The 21422-nt window shown below is 40.0% G+C and overlaps 1 protein-coding gene across 1 annotated transcript; it reads left to right on the top strand.

Annotated features, from left to right (window-relative positions):
- Positions 1–795: 795 nt before the first annotated feature.
- On the top strand, positions 796–20524 carry sv2ba (synaptic vesicle glycoprotein 2Ba). Its single transcript, XM_032523839.1, is given in 15 exon segments — positions 796–1004; positions 6278–6998; positions 9175–9199; positions 11216–11301; positions 11303–11356; positions 13032–13183; positions 13493–13626; positions 14159–14248; positions 14511–14624; positions 14870–14958; positions 15262–15426; positions 16757–16890; positions 17144–17344; positions 17460–17619; positions 18982–20524. Coding segments are annotated over 14 exon segments (2070 nt in total). The 5' UTR covers positions 796–1004; positions 6278–6516; the 3' UTR covers positions 19166–20524.
- Positions 20525–21422: the final 898 nt, after the last annotated feature.

The following is a 21422-nucleotide window of genomic DNA, read 5'->3' as shown; positions in this document are numbered from 1 at the left end:
CAGAAGGGCTCATCCATGGCTGGTGTAACTGTAGACAACCATTGTTCAAATATGCTGTCACAGTCCACTACTGTGATGACACTAAGAAGCATGTTGTTGTGGTTCTGCTGTGGCGCTGCCACTAATGGCTTGATTTCCACTTTGACATTAGACTTTTTTTAAATTTCGGCCATTCCTTATCCAAGATGAAAAACCTCCAAACAGAACATGTTTTTCTCACCTCCACCTCGGCGATCAGCACCTCCGACGTCACAAGAAGTATTTTTTCCGTGTGCAGCGGGATAACCGGTAGTGATTGGACAAAGAATGACGTCTGGGGCGCATTTAATTTGTGGGAGAAGGCAGGGCGGGCTCTGTCGCTCGTTCCCGTTCAAGTTGATTGTGATGTGTAAAGGAAAGGTGTGCAGGACCTGGCGTACGCCCGGTTTTATACAAGTGTATATTTCTGTGCGTAGGTACTTTTTATGTTTTGGTCGTGTGCCATCTTCTGGTATGAAAGCTGCACATTTTTTTATACACTCATGACAATGATTGCAGATCATGGAAGGGCCATGTCTAAATCTAAAAAAACACAGGATTTCTACGAGATCCAGGGCTGCTGGTTTGGCAGCTCACCATGACCCCTGACCTCTCTGTAGAGGAGCGCCTGTAGAGATCAAGAGTATCACTGAAAATCCTGTAGAGTATCTCCACAGTTTGCAGCCACTATCGGTAGAGCCTGTTGCTCTTTACACTTGGAGGACTGTACCACTTGGTCCAGAGATAGGGGGGTGGGGAGAGGGTTAGTTCCGGGGAGTTTCCTGTAGGGATGAGCCCTGGTGAGGGGGGATGGTGGTGGGGGATCGTGAGGTTGGATCCTAATCCCTCAGCCTCGGCTGCAGCTCGGCCTTAGGATAAACTGACATGTAGGCTTTGGACGTTAGCTACTTGGACGTTAGCAATTTTTTTTATTTATGTTTATTTGGTTCAGAAGTCATTTTTATATTAAGGGAATGCCAACTCTGGTAAGACAACTTTGTTTGTATCTTACATGGTTGTTTTGTGCTGTTTAGTTTATTTTGACAAGGAAGTATTGAGGAAGTGAGAAATAATTTAGGCCATGGCACCATCATCTATGTTTTTGTTTTACCTGTTTCATCTGTTGCCTCACCACTGGGCTCAGACCATAAATGAATTGTTATTTTGTCAACCTCAAGGACCCTGCTACTCACATGTGAAGATATGTAGGAAATAGTATACTCTCATACCAGTTGGAATGCAGGATGCTATTTGACTCAAAAACAAGTTACCAATAAAAGTACGTGGCTGGGTAGTGGACAGGTAGTCCCCAGAAATCACAGAGTACTGTCTTTTGACCTCTCAAGGTGACAGAGGAGCTGAGATTAAAATGATGATGGTTGATGGTTGAGTGAATCTACCAACAGACACAACTTTTCTAAAGAAACAGTAGATGTTGTTGTACTATCTCTTACCTAAGTGGCAAAGAAAAAATGCATATCAAAGCAGAATGAGAGACAGGTGTGATGCAGTCACCCTGAGGGGCTGATTAAAACAGAGAGAAAAGAGAAGGAAGGATCAAGATGACAAAATGCAAAACAAAGACGCATCTGAGGTTAAAGAACTAATTATAACCATGACCACGGCAGATAATCAATAAAATGTTGAGCAATAAGCTGTGATTTTTTCATATAAATTGTTATGGTGCAACAACATTGGTACAAGTTAAAAGTCTGTAAAGTCTTTAAAAACTGCTTCAAAAAAGAAAATGTCCTCCCCATTTCCCCAAAGCTGTGATTTTTAATGGTTTTATCAATTTCTACACTTTCCAAAGATAATTACAGCCTACATCCAAGTCCCTGGATGTGCAAATATGTGTGAAGAAAGTTAATAAGTAAACACTTCCCCAACTTTCTGTAACTTCTGATGTGAAGGCAGAGAAAGGCACCTGGAGCTGCTCTGTGACCAGCAGTGGAAGATTGCACTCATACTGAGAGAAGGAATAGGAATGAGGCTAAAGCTGGCCCCAGAGCAGCTCAACTGTTTTATATACTGGGATTTCAGCATTTATCTCTTACTTCATAGGTGTGTATGGTTCTGCCACTCTCTGTTGATCAAGCTACATAAACTGCTGAGGCAAAGACAAAAAGGTTAGGCTCAATAAAACTAATACATGATCTGAACGGTAAAAGGTCACTTGTGGAATTGAGAGAACTATTTGGAAATTACACAGTGACCTATCTGCTCCCTGTTAAACTTCCGACTTATATTGATTTCATGATAAATAAGCAGCTCTTTGACTTTTCAACACTGGGGACACTCCGAGGAAGTAGGCACACTATGACCTATAGGCAAACTCAGCACAGGCATAAATTACCATCTAAATTAGTGTGTGTGCGTATGTTATGGACAAGGGTGGTCGAGTTGACACATTCATAAACACAAACACAGATCAATGAGTTAGACATGACGGGAGAGGGAGGGAGACGGGGGGTGAGTGCAGCTAGCCCAACTGTTATGTAAGCGCCAGCTGTGTGAGTGAAGGCGCTGCAGCAGGATGATGAAAGCAACACAGCTCCCAGGCGGAGCATCCACCTTACTTTCTCTCCTGAAGTTTTCATGTAGTAGTCAGGTTACTGAAGGAAAAAAACAAATATAAAAACACAACAACAACAACAACAACAGCATAACATGCTCTGCAGGAGACTTTGGGATCTCAAAACTACACATCCACGAGCAGCAAATATGTTTCCGTGCATCAATCTAGACTCCATAATCCACTGTCAACCACCTCCATGACTTTTGTGATGAAACAATAATGTGAGGCCACAAGAGTAAAATGAAAAAAAATCTCCAGTCATAATCTGGATTAAATTACTGTGCTCGTCATCCTGGCGCCAAACCAGTGCAGACCAAAACAAATCAACCATCCATCAGTGTACTTGTATAACGAGTAATACCTATACAGCAAGTTATATCCATTTAACAAGTATTATCCATATAACAAGTAATACCCATACAAAAAGTAATACCCATATAACAAGTAATACCCGTACAACAAGTAATACCCACATAACAAGTAATACCCATACAACAAGTAATACCCACATAACAAGTAATACCCATATAACAAGTAATACCCATACAACAAGTAATACCCATACAACAAGTAATATCCATATAACAAGTAATATCCATATAACAAGTAATATCCATATAACATGTAATATCCATACAACATGTAATACCCACATAAACAAGTAATACCTATATAACAAGTAATACCCATACAACAAGTAATACCCATAACAAGTAATACCTATATAACAAGTAATACCCATACAACAAGTAATACCCATACAAGTAATACCCATACAATAGTAATACCCATACAACTAGTAATACCCAGTAACAAGTAATACCCACATAACAAGTAATACCCATACAACAAGTAATACCCATGTAACAAGTAATACCCATATGACAAGTAATACCCATATAACAAGTAATACCCATATAACAAGTAATACCCACATAACAAGTAATACCTATATAACGAGTAATACCCATATAACAAGTAATACCCATACAACAAGTAATACCTATATAACGAGTAATACCCATATAACAAGTAATACCCATACAACAAGTAATACCCATATAACAAGTAATACCTATATAACAAGTAATACCCATATAACAAGTAATACCCATACAACAAGTAATACCCACATAACAAGTAATACCCATACAACAAGTAATACCCACATAACAAGTAATACCCGTACAACAAGTAATACCCACATAACAAGTAATACCCATATAACAAGTAATACCCATACAACAAGTAATACCCATACAACAAGTAATATCCATATAACAAGTAATATCCATATAACAAGTAATATCCATATAACATGTAATATCCATACAACATGTAATATCCATATAACATGTAATACCCATATAACATGTAATACCCATATAACAAGTAATACCCATACAACAAGTAATACCCATACAACAAGTAATACCCATACAACAAGTAATACCTATATAACAAGTAATACCCATACAACAAGTAATACCCATACAACTAGTAATACCCATACAACTAGTAATACCCATACAACTAGTAATACCCATGTAACAAGTAATACCCACATAACAAGTAATACCCATACAACAAGTAATACCCATGTAACAAGTAATACCATATGAAAGTAATACTTTATAACAAGTATACCCATATAACAAGTAATACCCATACAACAAGTAATCCCCATACAATAGTAATACCCATAAACTAGTAATACCCATACAACTAGAATACCCATGTAACAAGTAATACCCACATAACAAGTAATACCCATACAAAATAATACCCATGTAACAAGTAATACCCATATACAAGTAATACCTTTATAACAAGTAATACCTATATAACGAGTAATACCCATATAACAAGTAATACCCATAAAACGAGTAATACCCATATAACAAGTAATACCTATATAACAAGTAATACCCATATAACAAGTAATACCCATATAACAAGTAATACCTATACAACGAGTAATACCTATATAACAAGTAATGCCCAAGCACACGCCAAAATAAATCACTTTTCCAAAAGAAATGACACAAAATACTATTCATATGTGTATATATATATATATATATAATATATATATATATATATAAATATATATATTATGGACAAGACAAGGAGAATATGTTGACCTTATTATGTAACCTGAGTCCTTGACAGGTAAAGTGTTCACAGTATTCTATTCTGGAGAGATTGAAGCTTGAGAAAACAGCTCACTATTCTTGTTTGGTGCAATATAGCAACGTTTCATGCATTTTTTATTGAGATAAATGTTAAATGCAACACACTGTACTGAATGGTATTAGATTCTTAATTAATCTTTCACAACATGTGTAAAACAGTCAAAGAGCAAGTGCTTTGACATAATGGTAATTAGTGTCAAAAGTAAGAGAAACATGTCATTTTCTTTAAGTGACACAATTTAACTTTTGAATGAAGAAACAACTCTTTTTTGTCTTACAGATGAAATCTTGAAGCCCCTTTTTTAATCATAATACAATTTGGGGTGGTGCTGTTACAGCCTTCCTTGGCACTTAGTTGCTCTGGTATGACAATTAGCTCATGGAGGCTAATGTTAGCTAATATGAGCAAACTTTTAGATAAATTTAGTTGTGCAACTGACCTTACTGAGTCCGTTCACGGACATTATGACTCTTCTTGTGTTACTATTGCTCCTGCTACTATGTTTTAGTATTTATCATTATTCTGTAATTTCCACATTTAAAGTTACATGGCTAGCTTTAAGGGTTTTAAAAGTTACAAAGATTTGTAATGAATTGTGGGCTGTATTTCACATTCAGCTGTGCAGCTTTGTTGTCTGTCATAAAACATTTCCACAATACATAATCTTTTGTTATCTCTTAATTACAGAGGATCCAGCCTCAGGCTAAAGATTGTTTAATTTGTAAGAATATGTCCCTTCACTGTCATTTCGTCAGTAAAGCATGTGACAGCCAGTAGAATTTCTAAAATACAATGTAAATTGGGTTTTTGCCATCCTATTGGTGCCTGTAGCCTCTTGTCAGCATTCAAGTCAAGACAGATCTGAATCATTGCAGCAGCGCTATGTGATGGATCAAAATGGCGTCAAAACATCTGGGTGGAGAGACAATGAGATTATCTGGCTGTGTGGAAGGACACGCAGTCTACAAGGGGACTCCAGAACTAGTTTTTTCTGCCTCATGACACTTTTAATATCTAATTACAAAAACAACCTGCATTTAGTTTGGATTTAGGCTACAGTCCTTTACAAGTAGTAATAAATAACATAGCATTACATTATCAGGATAGGGAACTATGAAAACAGAAACAGTGAAATGAAATGAAACAGTTGGCATAAACTGTGGTAGGTGAATTCAAAACAACAAAGAAATGCCTTGCCCTTCTACAACTGCATGTAGTGTAGTGTAGGCAAATCACACACTTCTATATTTTCTCTAGGTTTTCAAGGACTTTGTCAGCGAGAGTCAAAGGTCATGATGTACTCTTAATGTTTCCATAATATAAATGTTGTGAATCCCAGAGACTGTGATTGGGAATTGCCTTGGCAGGTCACAAGCAGCCCCAAGGGGGACTGTTAAATACCAATGCCTCTGCTCTACAAGTGCATTTGTCTTTGTTGTTCTGCTGAAAGATAATATGTGATGTGTGGTGTGCATTGTGTTTTAGGTTCAGCATGCAGCACTGTGCAAATCAAGGAAGGTAATCGTCTTTCCGTATAGTTGGTGAGGCCTAAGTGTGAGACCAAGAATCATCTGAAGATCACGAAGAATACCTGCAGCAACACTGAGAGCAATTCACAGCTCCTTGGGAAGATTATGCCATTATAGCTAACAACCTGATCTTCCTCAGAGTACGACGGCTACAAGGCAAAGTCAGTCCTGCTCCACTTACACCCAGCAGGAACCATGGACGACCCCTATCACAACAACCTGAACCAGCAGGTGACAGAAGGTGGAGAATACACCTACACACAGGATGTAGGAGGTCAAGATGGCTACCCTTACCAGACGGACTACCCTCCACAGGACGAGGATGCTCGTAGTGATGCCACCGAGGGCGCAGATGATGATGAGCAGATGTATGAGGGGGAGTACCAAGGCATCCCCCACCCCGACGAGATCAAGGAGGCGCGGCGGGCAGCTCGGTTGGAGGCCAGGAGGAAAGCCCGTCAGGCTGCCCAGCAGGAGGAGGAGGAGGAAAACCTGCCAGAGCAGTACGAGGCCATCATGGAGGACTGCGGCCATGGACGCTTCCAGTGGACGCTGTTCTTTGTGCTGGGCCTCACATTAATGGCTGACGGAGTGGACGGCTTCGTGGTGGGCTTCGTCCTGCCCAGTGCTGAGAAGGACATGTGCATATCCAACTCCGACAAAGGACTGCTTGGTAAGTGACAGCTGATAGCATGTGATGAAAACCTATGTAAACCTGGTTTGTTTTTTCATTCAAAAATGAAATAACTAACCTGAAAAAAAATGCAAGACTAACAAGGGAAAGGCTTTTATTGCAACCAACTTTGTTTCTGTGGACAGCCATGCTAGCTGTATAGTAGGCTACTTGTCATGCTAACATGCTCACAATGACAGTGCTAGCATGTTATAATGTACCATGTAACCACCTCAGTTTAGCTTGTTTGCATGTTAATATTAGCTAATTAGGGCCAAACACCCTAGATGGGGGAATGTCATTAGTTTTACAGGTAGTAAATCAAAGTATTGGACAAAGTCCAATGTTGACCTGGCGGTAGCCTAAGAGTCAGAGTCAAAGGATCAGCAGAGTTATTACAAGTCACCATGGAAGAGAACATGAATATCTGAATCACAGTTTATAGTAATCCATCCAATAGTTTAATAGACATTTCATTCAATGCCACAAATATCACCCTCATGGTGGCGCTACAGGAAACATCAGGGATCACTAAATGTTCACCTCGTCACAGTTCTCCAAAACAGACATACAGCTGTTTGGTAACAGACAACACTGGCTAATAATAATGATCCACTGAAGAGTTGTAATCTTTTACCAGACAGGAGGAACTCATCAGTGAAATGATCTGCTGTCGTGCTTGGCTGAAACTAAATCCTGCATATGTTTAATGGCACATGGTTGCAGAACACTACATCAGACAGAAATATTTCCCAGCCACTGGGACACATTATGGAAAAAGCTTGGCTCCTTTTAGGCAAATGCAAAAATTAACAACATAACCAACATTGTGTGTCCTAAGTATGGGTCCATTGTGAGCCACCAGATTGAGTCACCAGAGTGTGAGGCTTCAGGCTTGGCATGGGTACTACAAGCATCTGGAAGTTGTTTTTGAGGGAAACCACACCACATGCTAATTGTTTAATTATGTTAAATACCAGACACAGAATTAAGCATTGGCTTTCAATATACTTTGAATGTCAAATATACTGTGTTTATTTTATTTTCGTTGCTGCTAGCTTCACTTGTTCACAGTAATTATACCACAAAGGAACACACGCCAAAGAATTAGATTGAAATTTGTATGCAGTATAGACACAACTTACTGGAAATGTACCTTGAAAACGTCTGTTCCTCACTTTTTGCGCAGATAACAAAACTGCAAATTAAAGCCCCTCACCTTATTTCCCAGGCCTCGTGTGTAGCCAGGCAATGTGGCAGATTGCACATCACTCATTTTATCTTAACAACAGGCTCCTGGGATAAGGTATTGCGAGAGATTGATGAGGAACTCGGAGCTGATTGTATTCGGTGTGTGTTTCCAGGCTAATATGGAGCATGTTGCAGCAGTCAGAGAGCCTGGCGGCCTGCAGTGCCCGGTGCAGAGCTGTCAGACACGCTTCAGGCATCTGACAGGCTGTGGTAGCAGGAGGAAGACCTGGCGAAAATGAAATCACAGAGTCTGTTTGTGCAGAGCAGGAGGGGGGCACTGATCATTGGCTGAGAATATGAAGTAGATCTGCAGAATGATCCTTTTTGATTCAGGCTTATGCTCTGTTCACCCGACTTACCGGTACAGAAATGGATTTAATCTTAACATAAGTCTTGGACAGCAGATAGACTCCCAAACCTTTTGCTAAATAAGGAGGATGATTGGTGCAATTACCCTAAATGGTTTTATTATTTTATCTATAAAGTAAAACTACAAGAGGCCAATTGTGAGAGACACAATGCTGGAGAGAAAGTAGAGAAAGTTCTGGCAGGTTTTAAATCTCAGGCTTGATGTAGTTGCAGAGATTTAACCAACAAGGAATCAAGGAAATTGCTGAACTTGCAATGTAGCTAGTGCATTTCTGGAATAAAACTTTAATTCCAATTAAAAAGGCCATGCATTCATTGTGAATTGGTTTTATAATGCTCCCCTGCTGTTATTCAAGGGATTATCTAGAATGTATTTGGTGCTTAACATTAATTGACATCATATCAATCAAACATGATTCCTTCATTTCTTTTTCCCTTTGATTGAGTTTGACCTTTTTAGGTTTGTAGAGATTTTCTTTGTAAATTAAGGGATGACAGCTTCACTAATGCAGAATGGATAATAGCTTATCATGCTAACGTAACCAACGTCATTTCAGAAGTCTAATTTTATTGGCTTACAATGTTGTACGTGTCTGTAAGAGCTTTCAAAACAGAGCTTTGACGAAGGGTCAGGTCAGATGTGTATCCCATTAGGTTACCTACTTTACTCTTAAATCTAAACAAGTCAGATAGTAGCAAACTAACGTTAGTTTTGTCAATAGAAACTGTGCCTATGATTTTACTGTCAATACTACATAATTAGAAAGTCATTCCATGGCTGCAATGACTGCAAAGACTCCATGAGCGCAGATGTGGATGACCTGGAAACATTGACCAATCAGAACAGACTGGGCTTTTTCAAGAGACAGACCCTAAAATGCAATGTGTCACACAGGGGTGAATACAGGTATATTCAGATGGACAGTATGAGAAAAATAATGAAGCGTGTAAACATGTTCTAGTGTTCTACAAACCCCAAATACAACCTGAAAATGAGCATGACATGGGACTTTTACTGTTATCAAGCCATTTTTAAAACCTAGTATCCTAAGTTTGACCTTGTTGTTTGATGATCAAAATTGAGCTAATGGTGTAAACTATCAGTGCTGAGCTTGATTTCTTATATCTGAAATGTAACAGCATTTTCAACAAAGTTCTTTAAAAATACTGAAAAGCCTCATCTGTTTTAATTATGAACACAGGGTTAGCATTTCTTAGATAGTACATGTTGTATTTTTTCCAAGTAGATTGTCTCTTCATCTAGATATACTAATGCACTTACTATGCTTTTAGTTTTAATACATCAAAAAAAGATAAATTGTTCTTTCCCCTCCAGGGATTCAGTGTCTTCACTGTCCTCAAAGAGGCTTTAACAGGCACATAGATGCTTGTTGTTGCAGGGGTTGATCCTTGGCCTCCACCTGAGAGACAGCCTGTCTAATCACAAGGCTACGCTGTTAACCTGTCTGTACGTACCTAACGCATACACATTGCCTTAAGGAACAACTTGGCCAAGATATTAGGTGACATGTTGGCCTTGAGTCTTTGTCTCCCAGTGCCCTCAGCAGTCTCTTGTGGAATGAGCTAGGGATGTGGAGCTTGGCGTGTGGAGTGCTGGAGCATTTGGATAGTCTAGTAATCCACAGGGAAGATGCACACTATGGCTCCACGTGCCGTTAAGCTGCTTAGTCCCACTGTAATTAGGGCTGTGTGTAGTAAAAACACAGAGCAGGCAGGAGGTATGGGTCTAAAGGTTTAAACGGCACGGTGAGGAGGATGGCTGAAGTTGTAGATATGAGAGTTGAAACTGATGCCAGTGGAGAGCGTATTTCTCTCCCCAGAGACATGAAAAGGAAGTGCATGATCACTGTTATCTCCTTTGTGCAGTAATGGGCAGCACAGTTGGTCACTGTTAAGAGCTGTTGCTTTACAACTAAAAGAAACGGCAGAGTAGCCCTTGCCTAGGCAGGGGAGGGGTGCAGGTTTGGGGGGGTAGGAACCCGAGAGTGTTAGGTTTTGATTGACGAGATGTAATCACAGGTAAAAAAATTCCAGATTAAAAAATTTGAAAAAGTGGGCACCTGGAACTAGTTGGAAGAGGGGCCCCATATTAAAGGTCAAATCCTGACTAGAAGGACCTGCGGCCCTTTGCTGCATGTCATTCCCTCTCTCCCCCCTTTTGTTTCTTCAGCTGTCCTGGCAAAGGCCTAAAAATGTCCCAAAAAAATCTTAAAAACAAAAGAAGGAGGTGATATTGTGGAATTTATGCCCCCTTTTGAGCCTCAAAATCATTTGCCTTATTGCAAATTGCTAATAGTAATTTTGGCAATGTATATCAGTTGGGATTTCTTTGGATGCATTATTAATTTCAGAAGTACCCCATGTAAGGTTTCATCACAAAACACGAAAGGTAACTGGCGATTTTTATCTTTTGTGCTCACCCAAGGGGAAAAAGGGGGCCCCCCGTGGGACAGGAGCCAAAAGTTGCTGTAGACCAACTTGGGTGTGCATGATGGGAGTAAAACATGTAGTAGACGTGTAAAACTGAAATGCCTCTAATGGTTTTGCGGGTGGTTTGAGGGGGTGGTGTATTGTCCAGAGGGGGGGCGTTGGTGGGGGGGGTCGTGTGATAAAAGGGGAGGAGGAAGGTCTATTAGCCTACCTCGACCCGGTTTCTCCTTTTTGTCCGCTTCGTCAGGGCTACGGCTTCTTCCTCTTCTTCAGGTTCTGCTCCGGCTTTGGGTGAGCTTCATTTATATTCATAGTCACATTTCCATTTGAGGCATTTACTTGAACAAAAGACAACTCAACTGGCTTTTTATAATGACTGACTTTTTCCATAATTAATGTTTTGAGTGGAAAAAGCGAGTTTACATCCCTATATTTGTATTTGATGACTTTGTTCCCAAAATAAGACAACTGACATTTAAGAAAGATGAGTATTAGGCACCATTTCCATTAATTAAAATAAACTGTGAACCTTTTGGAGCCGGCTCAGGTAGAGAGACAACATAACTCAAGAACACCAGCTGACTCAATTGTTTATTGTTCTCATAACACATTTACATTGTAAGCTGCACACAAGAGTTCTGTTTAGTTACTTCATTAGATCTTATCTTTATTATACCTATTAAGAACAAGTGAACAATGCTCTTTGCTTGTTTTCAATTTGGGTTCCATTGTTGACTTCCTGCTAACCCAAGCACTTTGCGGTGAAGCTTTTGCAAACTGATATTGCAACTTTCAAAGACACATTTCTTTTGAGAAGGATTGCAGCCTGAGTGTAACCAGAGTTTCAATGTTGATGCTTGAGCTTTTTGCTAAGCCAAAAACTACGAGGTCACCAGAATAAATCTGTTCTGATTCACTGTGATAATGAGCCTCATGCTAGTCATTAACACTCCCATCTGCTGAACACCTGGCCTGGAGCAGCCAGACTGGACAGAAACCCTCCAACAGGCCAACAATGCTTCTTGTCTGATGTTAAACCGACTGCAGTGCTATTGCTACAGTTGATGTAATGTGAAGTACATATTTAGTTTTTAATTGTTTTTTACAGTTTTTTCAACAGTTTTTTTTAAACTAATTTAAATTGGGTAATTTCCCTGAAATAATCTACAAGCGCAAAACAAGTATTATATTTTCTTTTGTCTATGATTTTGGTCCAGGAGCTCTCTGCACAATATCTCATGCATATGATATGTAATGTAAAAAAAATGCCAAAAACCAATACCAGCGCTGAAACTTCAGAGGGCTGCAGCAATAAAACATTCCATCTCATGACATAAGTTCATTTCTTTTCTATATTTAAACCTATCCACTATATTTCCTCTATATTAATTATCATTCTGGTCTGGTCAGTCCTGACATCACACTGAATACTAATGACACTTATAGACTTATTGTCACATTTAAAAAGTGAAGATGCGTAAACCTGAGAATAAAGGTGTGTGCATACATTCAGAAAAAAACTGAACATTTGCAACATAAAATGTTGTATATTTACACTTATGTCATAAACCTTCATGTTTGGTTATTATTAGCTTTTAAAGAGTTTACCTAAATTACAAAAAATAGGGTCGTCATAGGATCCAATGAAGACATTTAAATGTAATATTTAATGTTTTGAGCACTAAAAATGTAATTCTACGCACCTTGAATATGTCAAGGTGGAGGTAGAGAAATATTCTCTAAATTTGGACAAATAAGACCAAACTTATCTACATTGCTTGAGATCAGTAGTAAGTGCAAACATGTGTGTTGGCATAATTTGGTGCAACCAACCTTTTTAAACCTTTTACAATCCTATATCACTGACATCTATCAATAGTTGTCATTTCAAATACCAGATATTAGAGCAAATGATCCGCTGAATGAGAATGATGAGACAAAATAAAGTGTTTGGTTCCTCCCTCAGAATTGGTGGCTCCATCCCGATAGTGTACACCTACTTCACAGAGTTCCTTCAGATGGACAAACGGGGCGAACATCTGAGCTGGCTCTGCATGTTCTGGATGCTGGGGGGCCTGTACGCCTCCTTCACTGCCTGGGGAATCATCCCTCACTATGGTAACACACACTCAAGCTGAGTCACATAACACGACACACACAAAGTCAACTCACATGAAGGCCCACAAACATTCAATCATACTGTACATCAACCCAGAAGACAGAGATACTATTTCATTTCACATGGAGGATCATTTTGTGCTTGCCAATGTGCCTCATCTTGACAATATTCCCCAGTGATTAAACATGAATAATACATAAATACATTTAAGTAAACTACAGCATTACAGTGATTTGGACATTAAAATGTGACAGAAAAAAGTGTTCTTGAAATATGAAATCTGCTCTTTATTGGATTTTTTTTTCTAGGCTGGGGCTTCGCAATTGGTACAGAGTTCCAGATCCACAGTTGGAGAATATTCATTCTGGTGTGTCTCTTCCCTGCACTGGCTGCACTTGTCGGAGTCATCTTCATGCCGGAGAGCCCTCGTTTCCTCCTGGAGGTCAGATCCCATGTCGCAAGATTAAAACACGCAAGATTAGAATATGTGGTTTTATTGTCTGCAAAACATAAAAACACATGAATCTGTACTGCCAATACACTCCCTATTCTTATATTCATTATGTCAGAGCACAGTGTTAAACATCAAGCTGTGATTGGTTAAAAATGTTGAGTCATCGTCAGCCACCACAGCAACATCCCACTGCTGTGCAAAGGTAGCGAAAGGCTGCTAAGGCGTCACCACACCCACCCCGGTTTCTCATCCAGGACAGTGTCAGACCTTTAACCACATGTGGTATTTTATTTGTATGTTACAGCGGAGCTGCTCCAACATGTTAATATGACACCCCCCCAAATGATCACACATTTTCCCCATCTTTTAAGAGTCAGACCCCATGGGAACATTGTTACTCAAGGGCATCTGACAACAGTGTCTGTGGGAAATAAACGTGCCATTAACCCTGAGAGCTTTCACAGAACGCTTTTAAAATGGGTTATGTGGACATTCATAGATAAGTTTGTGTTTTCTTCAGAGTGCCCGGCATGATGAGGCGTGGATGGTCCTGCGACGAGTTCACGACACTAACTGGAAGGCCAAGGGGGAGCCAGAGAGAGTCTTCACTGTGAGCCTTTATGTACAACACTGCTGTTTTGCCCAATCACTCACCAAACTTATTGAATTTAGCCCTATTATTATATTTTTATTATTATTAAACAGATGCCCCCCAAAAAGCCAACACGTATTTTTTCTTTCCTACAGATATCATTTTTCATGTTTTCCCTAAGTTTAAAGTCTTTAAATAATCATTTCTGACTTTCTATTGAACCACAACCATGAAGATTAATTTATTGTTTATTTGTCCAAACTCCTCTCTCTTTGTGAAGGCGACTAACATTAAGACACCACAAACTCAGGAGGACGAGTTCATAGAGATCCAGAGTGACACGGGAACTGCCTTCCAGCGCTGGACCGTCAGACACATGACCATGCTGCAACAGGTCTGCACATCACTTCATTTAATTATTTCATTTAATTTTTTCATAATAGACACTACACTCAAATAGAACAGAATACGTAGAATACAGAATTACCGTTTTATTATTGCATATATCTTATGCATGTGTTTTCATCCATTGAGCTTTTTTGGGGTTACATATAGTATTAGTCTATCTTAGACACATTGTGTGTGTGTGTGTGTGTGTGTGTGTGTGTCTGTCTGTCTGTCGGTCTGTCCCTCTTTCAGGTGATGGCAAACATCATGTCACTATCAGCCCCAGAGTTCAGACTGCAAGGCCTCTTCCTGGTTATTGTCTGGTTCTGCTTGGCCTTCAGGTAACAACACATATGTTAAGCATGTGCACCCACATTAAGATTTGAGGCAAAAACACCTGAGTAGAATGCACGTTTATCCCTACTGGTATATTTATATTCAAATCATGCATTTTTAGAATATGTTTGATATTCGTAAACTTCTCCAAGGGAGAGCTGTAGAAAGAACGTCACTGCGAATGTTGTAATGTTGTAAACATGCTGTTTAAGGTTTGACATAAGAATCCTCTCTTACCCCTGTGGTACTATCTATGCAGATCCTTTTGTTGTTATAAGCTCAGGGCTGTATGTTTCTGTGTGTATCAGCTACCACGGGCTGGGAGTGTGGTTTCCTGATATGATCAAATACATGCAGTATGAGGAGTATGAGTCCAAGGTTAAAGTGTTCCACCGGGAACGGGTCGAACATTTCCACTTCAACTTCTCTCTGGTCAACCAGATCCACCGCGAGGGAGAGTACATCCATGACAAGTACGTTTCCTCAACACTGCCCTTTGTAGTAGGGTCCTGCTCTTTAAAGGAGCATTCCAGTTTATTCCAACATGCAGCTCTGTTGTCTGTAAACGTGGAGGTCTGTCAGTAGAGAGAAACTAACCGATTGGTTAGTGTCTCTCTACTGACAGACCTGATTGGTTAGTTTCTCTCTACTGACAGACCTGATTGGTTAGTTTCTCTCTACTGACAGACCTGATTGGTTAGTTCTCTCTCTACTGACAGACCTGATTGGTTAGTTTCCTCTCTACTGACAGACCTGATTGGTTAGTTTCTCTCTACTGACAGACTGATTGGTTAGTCTCTCTCTACTGACAGACCCGATTGGTTAGTGTCTCTCTACTGACAGAGCTGATTGGTTAGTGTTCTCTCTACTGACAGAGCTGATTGGTTAGTGTCTCTCTACTGACAGACCTGATTGGTTAGTGTCTCTCTACTGACAGACTGATGGTTAGTTCTCTCTACTGACAGACCTGATTGGTTAGTGTCTCTCTACTGACAGACTGATTGGTTAGTGTCTCTCTACTGACAGAGCTGATTGGTTAGTTCTCTCTCTACTGACAGACCTAATTGGTTAGTTTCTCTCTACTGACAGAGCTGATTGGTTAGTGTCTCTCTCTACTGACAGAGCTGATTGGTTAGTTGTCTCTCTACTGACAGACCTGATTGGTTAGTTTCTCTCTCTACTGACAGAGCTGATTGGTTAGTGTCTCTCTACTGACAGACCTGATTGGTTAGTTTCTCTCTCTACTGACAGAGCTGATGTTGGTTTAGTTGAGTTCTCTTCTACTGACAGAGCTGATTGGTTAGTGTCTCTCTACTGACAGACCTGATTGGTTAGTTCTCTCTACTGACAGAGCTGATTGGTTAGTGTCTCTCTACTGACAGAGCTGATTGGTTAGTGTCTCTCTACTGACAGAGCTGATTGGTTAGTGTTCTCTCTACTGACAGAGCTGATTGGTTAGTGTCTCTCTACTGACAGAGCTGATTGGTTAGTTCTCTCTCTACTGACAGAGCTGATTGGTTAGTGTCTCTCTACTGACAGAGCTGATTGGTTAGTGTCTCTCTACTGACAGAGCTGATTGGTTAGTGTCTCTCTACTGACAGACCTGATTGGTTAGTTTCTCTCTACTGACAGAGCTGATTGGTTAGTGTCTCTCTACTGACAGAGCTGATTGGTTAGTGTCTCTCTACTGACAGAGCTCCACATTTACAGACCACAGAGCTACGTGTTGGAATCGACCAGAATTCTCCTTTAAGTTCACAGTTTGTGTATACTGCATAATGACATTTATTTCCTTTCATTTAGGTTTGCAAACATTGAGATTAAGTCTGTGAAGTTTGAGGATTCTCTGTTTGAAAACTGCTACTTTGAGGATGTCAGGTCAACCAGCACCTTCTTTGAGAATTGCACCATCAAAAACACTGTCTTCTATAACACAGGTATTGTACAATATTAGCAATAAATGATTCTGATGAATGTGTTATATCATTTATTTAGACGGCTGGCTCCTTAAGGTTTAGTGCTAAAAACAAAACCTCAGCTAAGTAGTGGTATATTAAAACATTAGCGCTGGCCTAAAACAGTAATCTTATGTTAAAACATTACCACTTTACAATATGTTTATCCTCCAGCACTTCTGTTTAAAGCCTCATGTAAAATATCAACTCTTTTACATCCCTCTGTTCTTTCCAGACCTCTGGCAGGAAAAGTTCAAAGACTGTCGGATGGAGAACACCACCTTCCTCCACCCAAAAAAAGGCTGCCATCTGAACTTCGAGGTGGAGAACGACATCGTCATCTACATGGTCAGCTTCCTGGGCAGTTTGGCTGTGTTGCCTGGCAACATTATCTCAGCATTGTTCATGGACAAGATAGGACGAATCCGAATAATAGGTGAGATCAACAGAAAGTGTAAATACTAGTAGTACAGTGACCATGGACAGATGGGCTTTTGGTGTTCTTTCTGCCAGAGCTGTCTCACTATGTCCTCATCCGTCTGTGTTTGTAGGTGGTTCCATGTTGGTCTCGTCTGCCTGTACTTTCCTCTTGCTGCTAAGTTTCAGTCAAGGAGCTGTGATATGTTGGCAGTGTCTCTTCTATGGCACCAGCGTGGCGGCCTGGAACGGATTACAGGTTATTTCTGTGGAGCTCTACCCCTCCTCTAAAAGGTACAATCCAACGCTATCTTACTGCTAACACGCTTCAAATTTCTCTACATGGTGAAGTGGTGTGGGTGGAGCTTTAGTAACCTTTGTATGAAATCAAAAACCTATTGTTTAAAACTGACTTTGTGTTGATTAAAAAAATCTGCTTATTTTATCATTGTAAACTGCATATTTGAAAGAGAAAGCATGGCTAGCCTATCAACAGTAACTACCTCTGTTAAAAGCTACATGCTGATTTAACCTCCGTATGGTCTAGCTCTGCACCACAACTTCTGCCTCCAAGCTGAGAATTTAAACACAAATCAAATTTAACTGCACAAAGACAATAAGTAATTTGACAGGATTATGTAATACTTTATTGCCCCCAACACTTCCGATTTAGCTTTTTGGCTTTTTCTTTTTCCTTTATTGTCTTATGTATCTATTTTGTGCATGTTATAGGTTTACAAAGTAAAAAAGCCCAAAGTCCCCCCCCTCCCAAGCAAGTTACCATCTCCGACCAAAAACACAGTTCACAAACCGCTCCAAACATGACTGTAGTCCAGCCTTTACTTCAGAGACAGACGTTATGATGCTCACCTAGCTGCTAGCATAGCACGCCCTCATACTCTGCTTCTGACTGGCTAGTAGTCCTTACCTAGGTACTGTCAGGGCCTCGTACTCTGCTTCTGACTGGCTAGTAGTCCTTACCTAGGTACTGTCAGGACCCTCATACTCTGCTTCTGACTGGCTAGTAGTCCTTACCTAGGTACTGTCAGGGCCCTCATACTCTGCTTCTGACTGGCTAGTAGTCCTTACCTAGGTACTGTCAGGCCCTCATACTCTGCTTCTGACTGGCTAGTAGTCCTTACCTAGGTACTGTCAGGGCCCTCATACTCTGCTTCTGACTGGCTAGTAGTCCTTACCTAGGTACTGTCAGGGCCCTCATACTCTGCTTCTGACTGGCAGTAGTCCTGTACCCAGGTAATGTCAGGCCTCTACTCTGCTAAACTGGCTAGTAGCCTACCTAGGTACAGTCAGGACTCCATATCTAGCTCCTGATGGTAGTGAAATAACCTAGGTACTGTCGGACAAAGCCATACTCTGAACAGAAGTGAGATTGCTCACTCTGAAGCTAAACAGAGGAGACTCAACACACAGGTTGAAAAGAGGAGCTCAGCATGTGCGTACAACAAAAGAGTTTTTGAAATAAAACCATGTAACCTGTTCTGCACAACTAATTATGAACCTGAAAATGGATATAAATATCCCTTATATTGTTTTTCTTCAATAATCAGAGGCAATTCACTTCACAAAGACTGAGACTTGCACTGTGCGAAAACTCAGTCAGGCAGGTAATCTTTCTCTGTTTTTGTGACTCTGCAGAGGGACAGCGTTCGGTATCCTGAATGGGATCTGTAAGTTTGCTGCCATCCTTGCCAGCTCCATTTTTGCAGCCTTTATCGGCATCACTAAGATCATCCCCATCTTCCTGGCCTTCGCCGCCCTCGTCTGCGGAGGGTTGGTAGCTCTCAAGCTGCCTGAAACCCGGGAGAAAATCCTCACTTGAAAAGCCTCCTGCCGCCTCCTGGCCTCAACCACGGTATTTCTGTGGGGAAAAGCTTTTTGGAAGTGTATCAGCTTAAACTGAATTGGAAAGACAAGAAAGAAAGACCATGCTGTGGTAGCTGTATTATTATGAGTTATGATTAAAACCATTTGAAATCCTGTCTGGTTGCCTATGTAAACCTGGGGTTGCTTTTTTATTTCCTGTATAAGCTCCTCAGAATGCCCAGCATCTCTGTCACATCATATAAAACTAGTGGTTGTCATTTCCTTTGTATCATTTACTGCTCATCCTTTACTCTCTCTCTCTCACACACACACACACACACACACACACACAAACACACACACACACACACACACACACACACACAGTGTAGAAACATTTGTTTTGTTTGAGGTTTTGTGTAAAAGAAAAAAATAATATGAGATGAAAATATGTCTGTACGTGAAAGGTGATGTAGTTCATGTTACCATGTTGTGCTTTGATTTCATTCCCTGTTGGAAAAAAGGAACGCGAGAGGACTTATAGCCATTGACTATAATCAACTTGAATTGGATTTGAATGCTGTTGTATTCCCCCGAGGCTCAGCAGAAATATGACTGCTGGTGTTGTTATTCAGAGAAGACACATCTTTTGTCCCCCCAATCGTTATTTATTCTGCCCTGTCCCGTGGTGTATATAGTATTCTTTAGTTCACATGTTGTGGCTTTGTTTGATCTCTCTAGACATAAAGCTGGATTGGTCATTTTATTAAATGTAGGACTGTTTAGACTTTTTTAATGCTTTCCTGTTCATTTCTCCCAGCTGATTCAAATCCAACTTAAACAACCGACTGGATTCGCCTCCTGTTTGTCCCGTTTGTCTTGTCCTTGACTGGGACGTTGTGTCTGTTATGTGTCTGTAGCTGGTGATAATGTAGAATCAGAGTCTAATATTTCACATCTTGCCATGACAGTGTGTAAGGAATTGTTTGTTAATTGATTCATTCTTTTTCTAAATAAGAGAATGACATAAAAACTGTGAGATTAGATGTTTTGATATGATGCTCTCATTTTGATATTCTGATGAAGAACAGTTTTACAGAACCTGCTGCATTTCTGACAACATGTGTCAAGATTTCTAAGGAGCATGTTAGTTTTTTTGGCATGACTGTGTGTGTGTGTGTGTGTGTGTGTGTGTGTGTGTGCGCGCACGTGCATTCATGTGTGTGCCCGTGTGGTTGTTATCCACATGTCTGTGAATTTACACAATAGTCTGACTACAAATACTATACTTGTTGTTGTACATACTGTAGACCTGTGTATATTAGCTGTAAAATACTAGCTCCATCATGACTTGAATAAAGCTGAGGGCTTATGATCCTGTTTCCTGGTTAATAATTGATGCAGAATGTGGAATAAACATATGAAACAAGTTATAAACTTGAATGTCAGAGTTTCAAATCAGACTTAAATCAGAAATACTGAAATAATTTGGGGAATACATGAGAAGATTGCTTAAACAATTGGAAGAAAAAGCTAGCCTAGGACATTTAAAATGTTTAAAAATTTTGAAAAGAGTTGGTGAGTTTAGTCAGAGATGAACACAAAAAGACAGAAAAATACACTCCCACAGACACGGTCTGTGCTTCTGTTGCTAGCCAGCTGAGAGCTAACTCTACACATGTGGTACATCGGTCGAATCTCACTGACACGAACATCCTATTTCTGCCAAAAATGACATGGGGTTATGATCCAGACTGTTTTGGACGGAGAGGGCAGGCTGTGAACCCTGTCGGCCGCTAGCTGTAGCTTTATTTTACCGTAACCTTGGCAAGAAAGCAAATAACGGCATTTCCCGATTTGTTGGACCGTTTGATGTAACCTGTCTACTTCATATACGTATGATGTTTGAAAGAAAATCACAAAGGATCTCAAAATAAACTGTAACTGTGGCCCTCATAAGATGTAACGTGAAAATATTCAACTTTTTTAATTTTAATTTCTTAACAGATGGAAACATGCTTATTAAGGAAAGTACGAAAAAGCCATAATTAGTTAATTGTGGGATGGTTTAAAATATGTTGAGCTAGTGGACAGACACTGTCTGTGGCTTTGCTAATGCGGACAGGGGAACCTTAACATCTAATCTTTTTGGTTCTGACTTAAAAAATATATTTGTTTAAATGGAAGTGTAATCATTTTAGTTTTGTCAAGACAAATCGGAATCTTTTGCTCTAAAACAGTCAAACAGTCAATGTCAGATTGATTCCTAGAAA

Source organism: Etheostoma spectabile, chromosome 1 (assembly GCF_008692095.1).
Source record: "Etheostoma spectabile isolate EspeVRDwgs_2016 chromosome 1, UIUC_Espe_1.0, whole genome shotgun sequence".
Classification (NCBI taxonomy): domain Eukaryota; kingdom Metazoa; phylum Chordata; class Actinopteri; order Perciformes; family Percidae; genus Etheostoma; species Etheostoma spectabile.
Note: the sequence above shows the minus strand (reverse complement) of the source record. Positions and strands in the feature narration are given on the sequence as shown.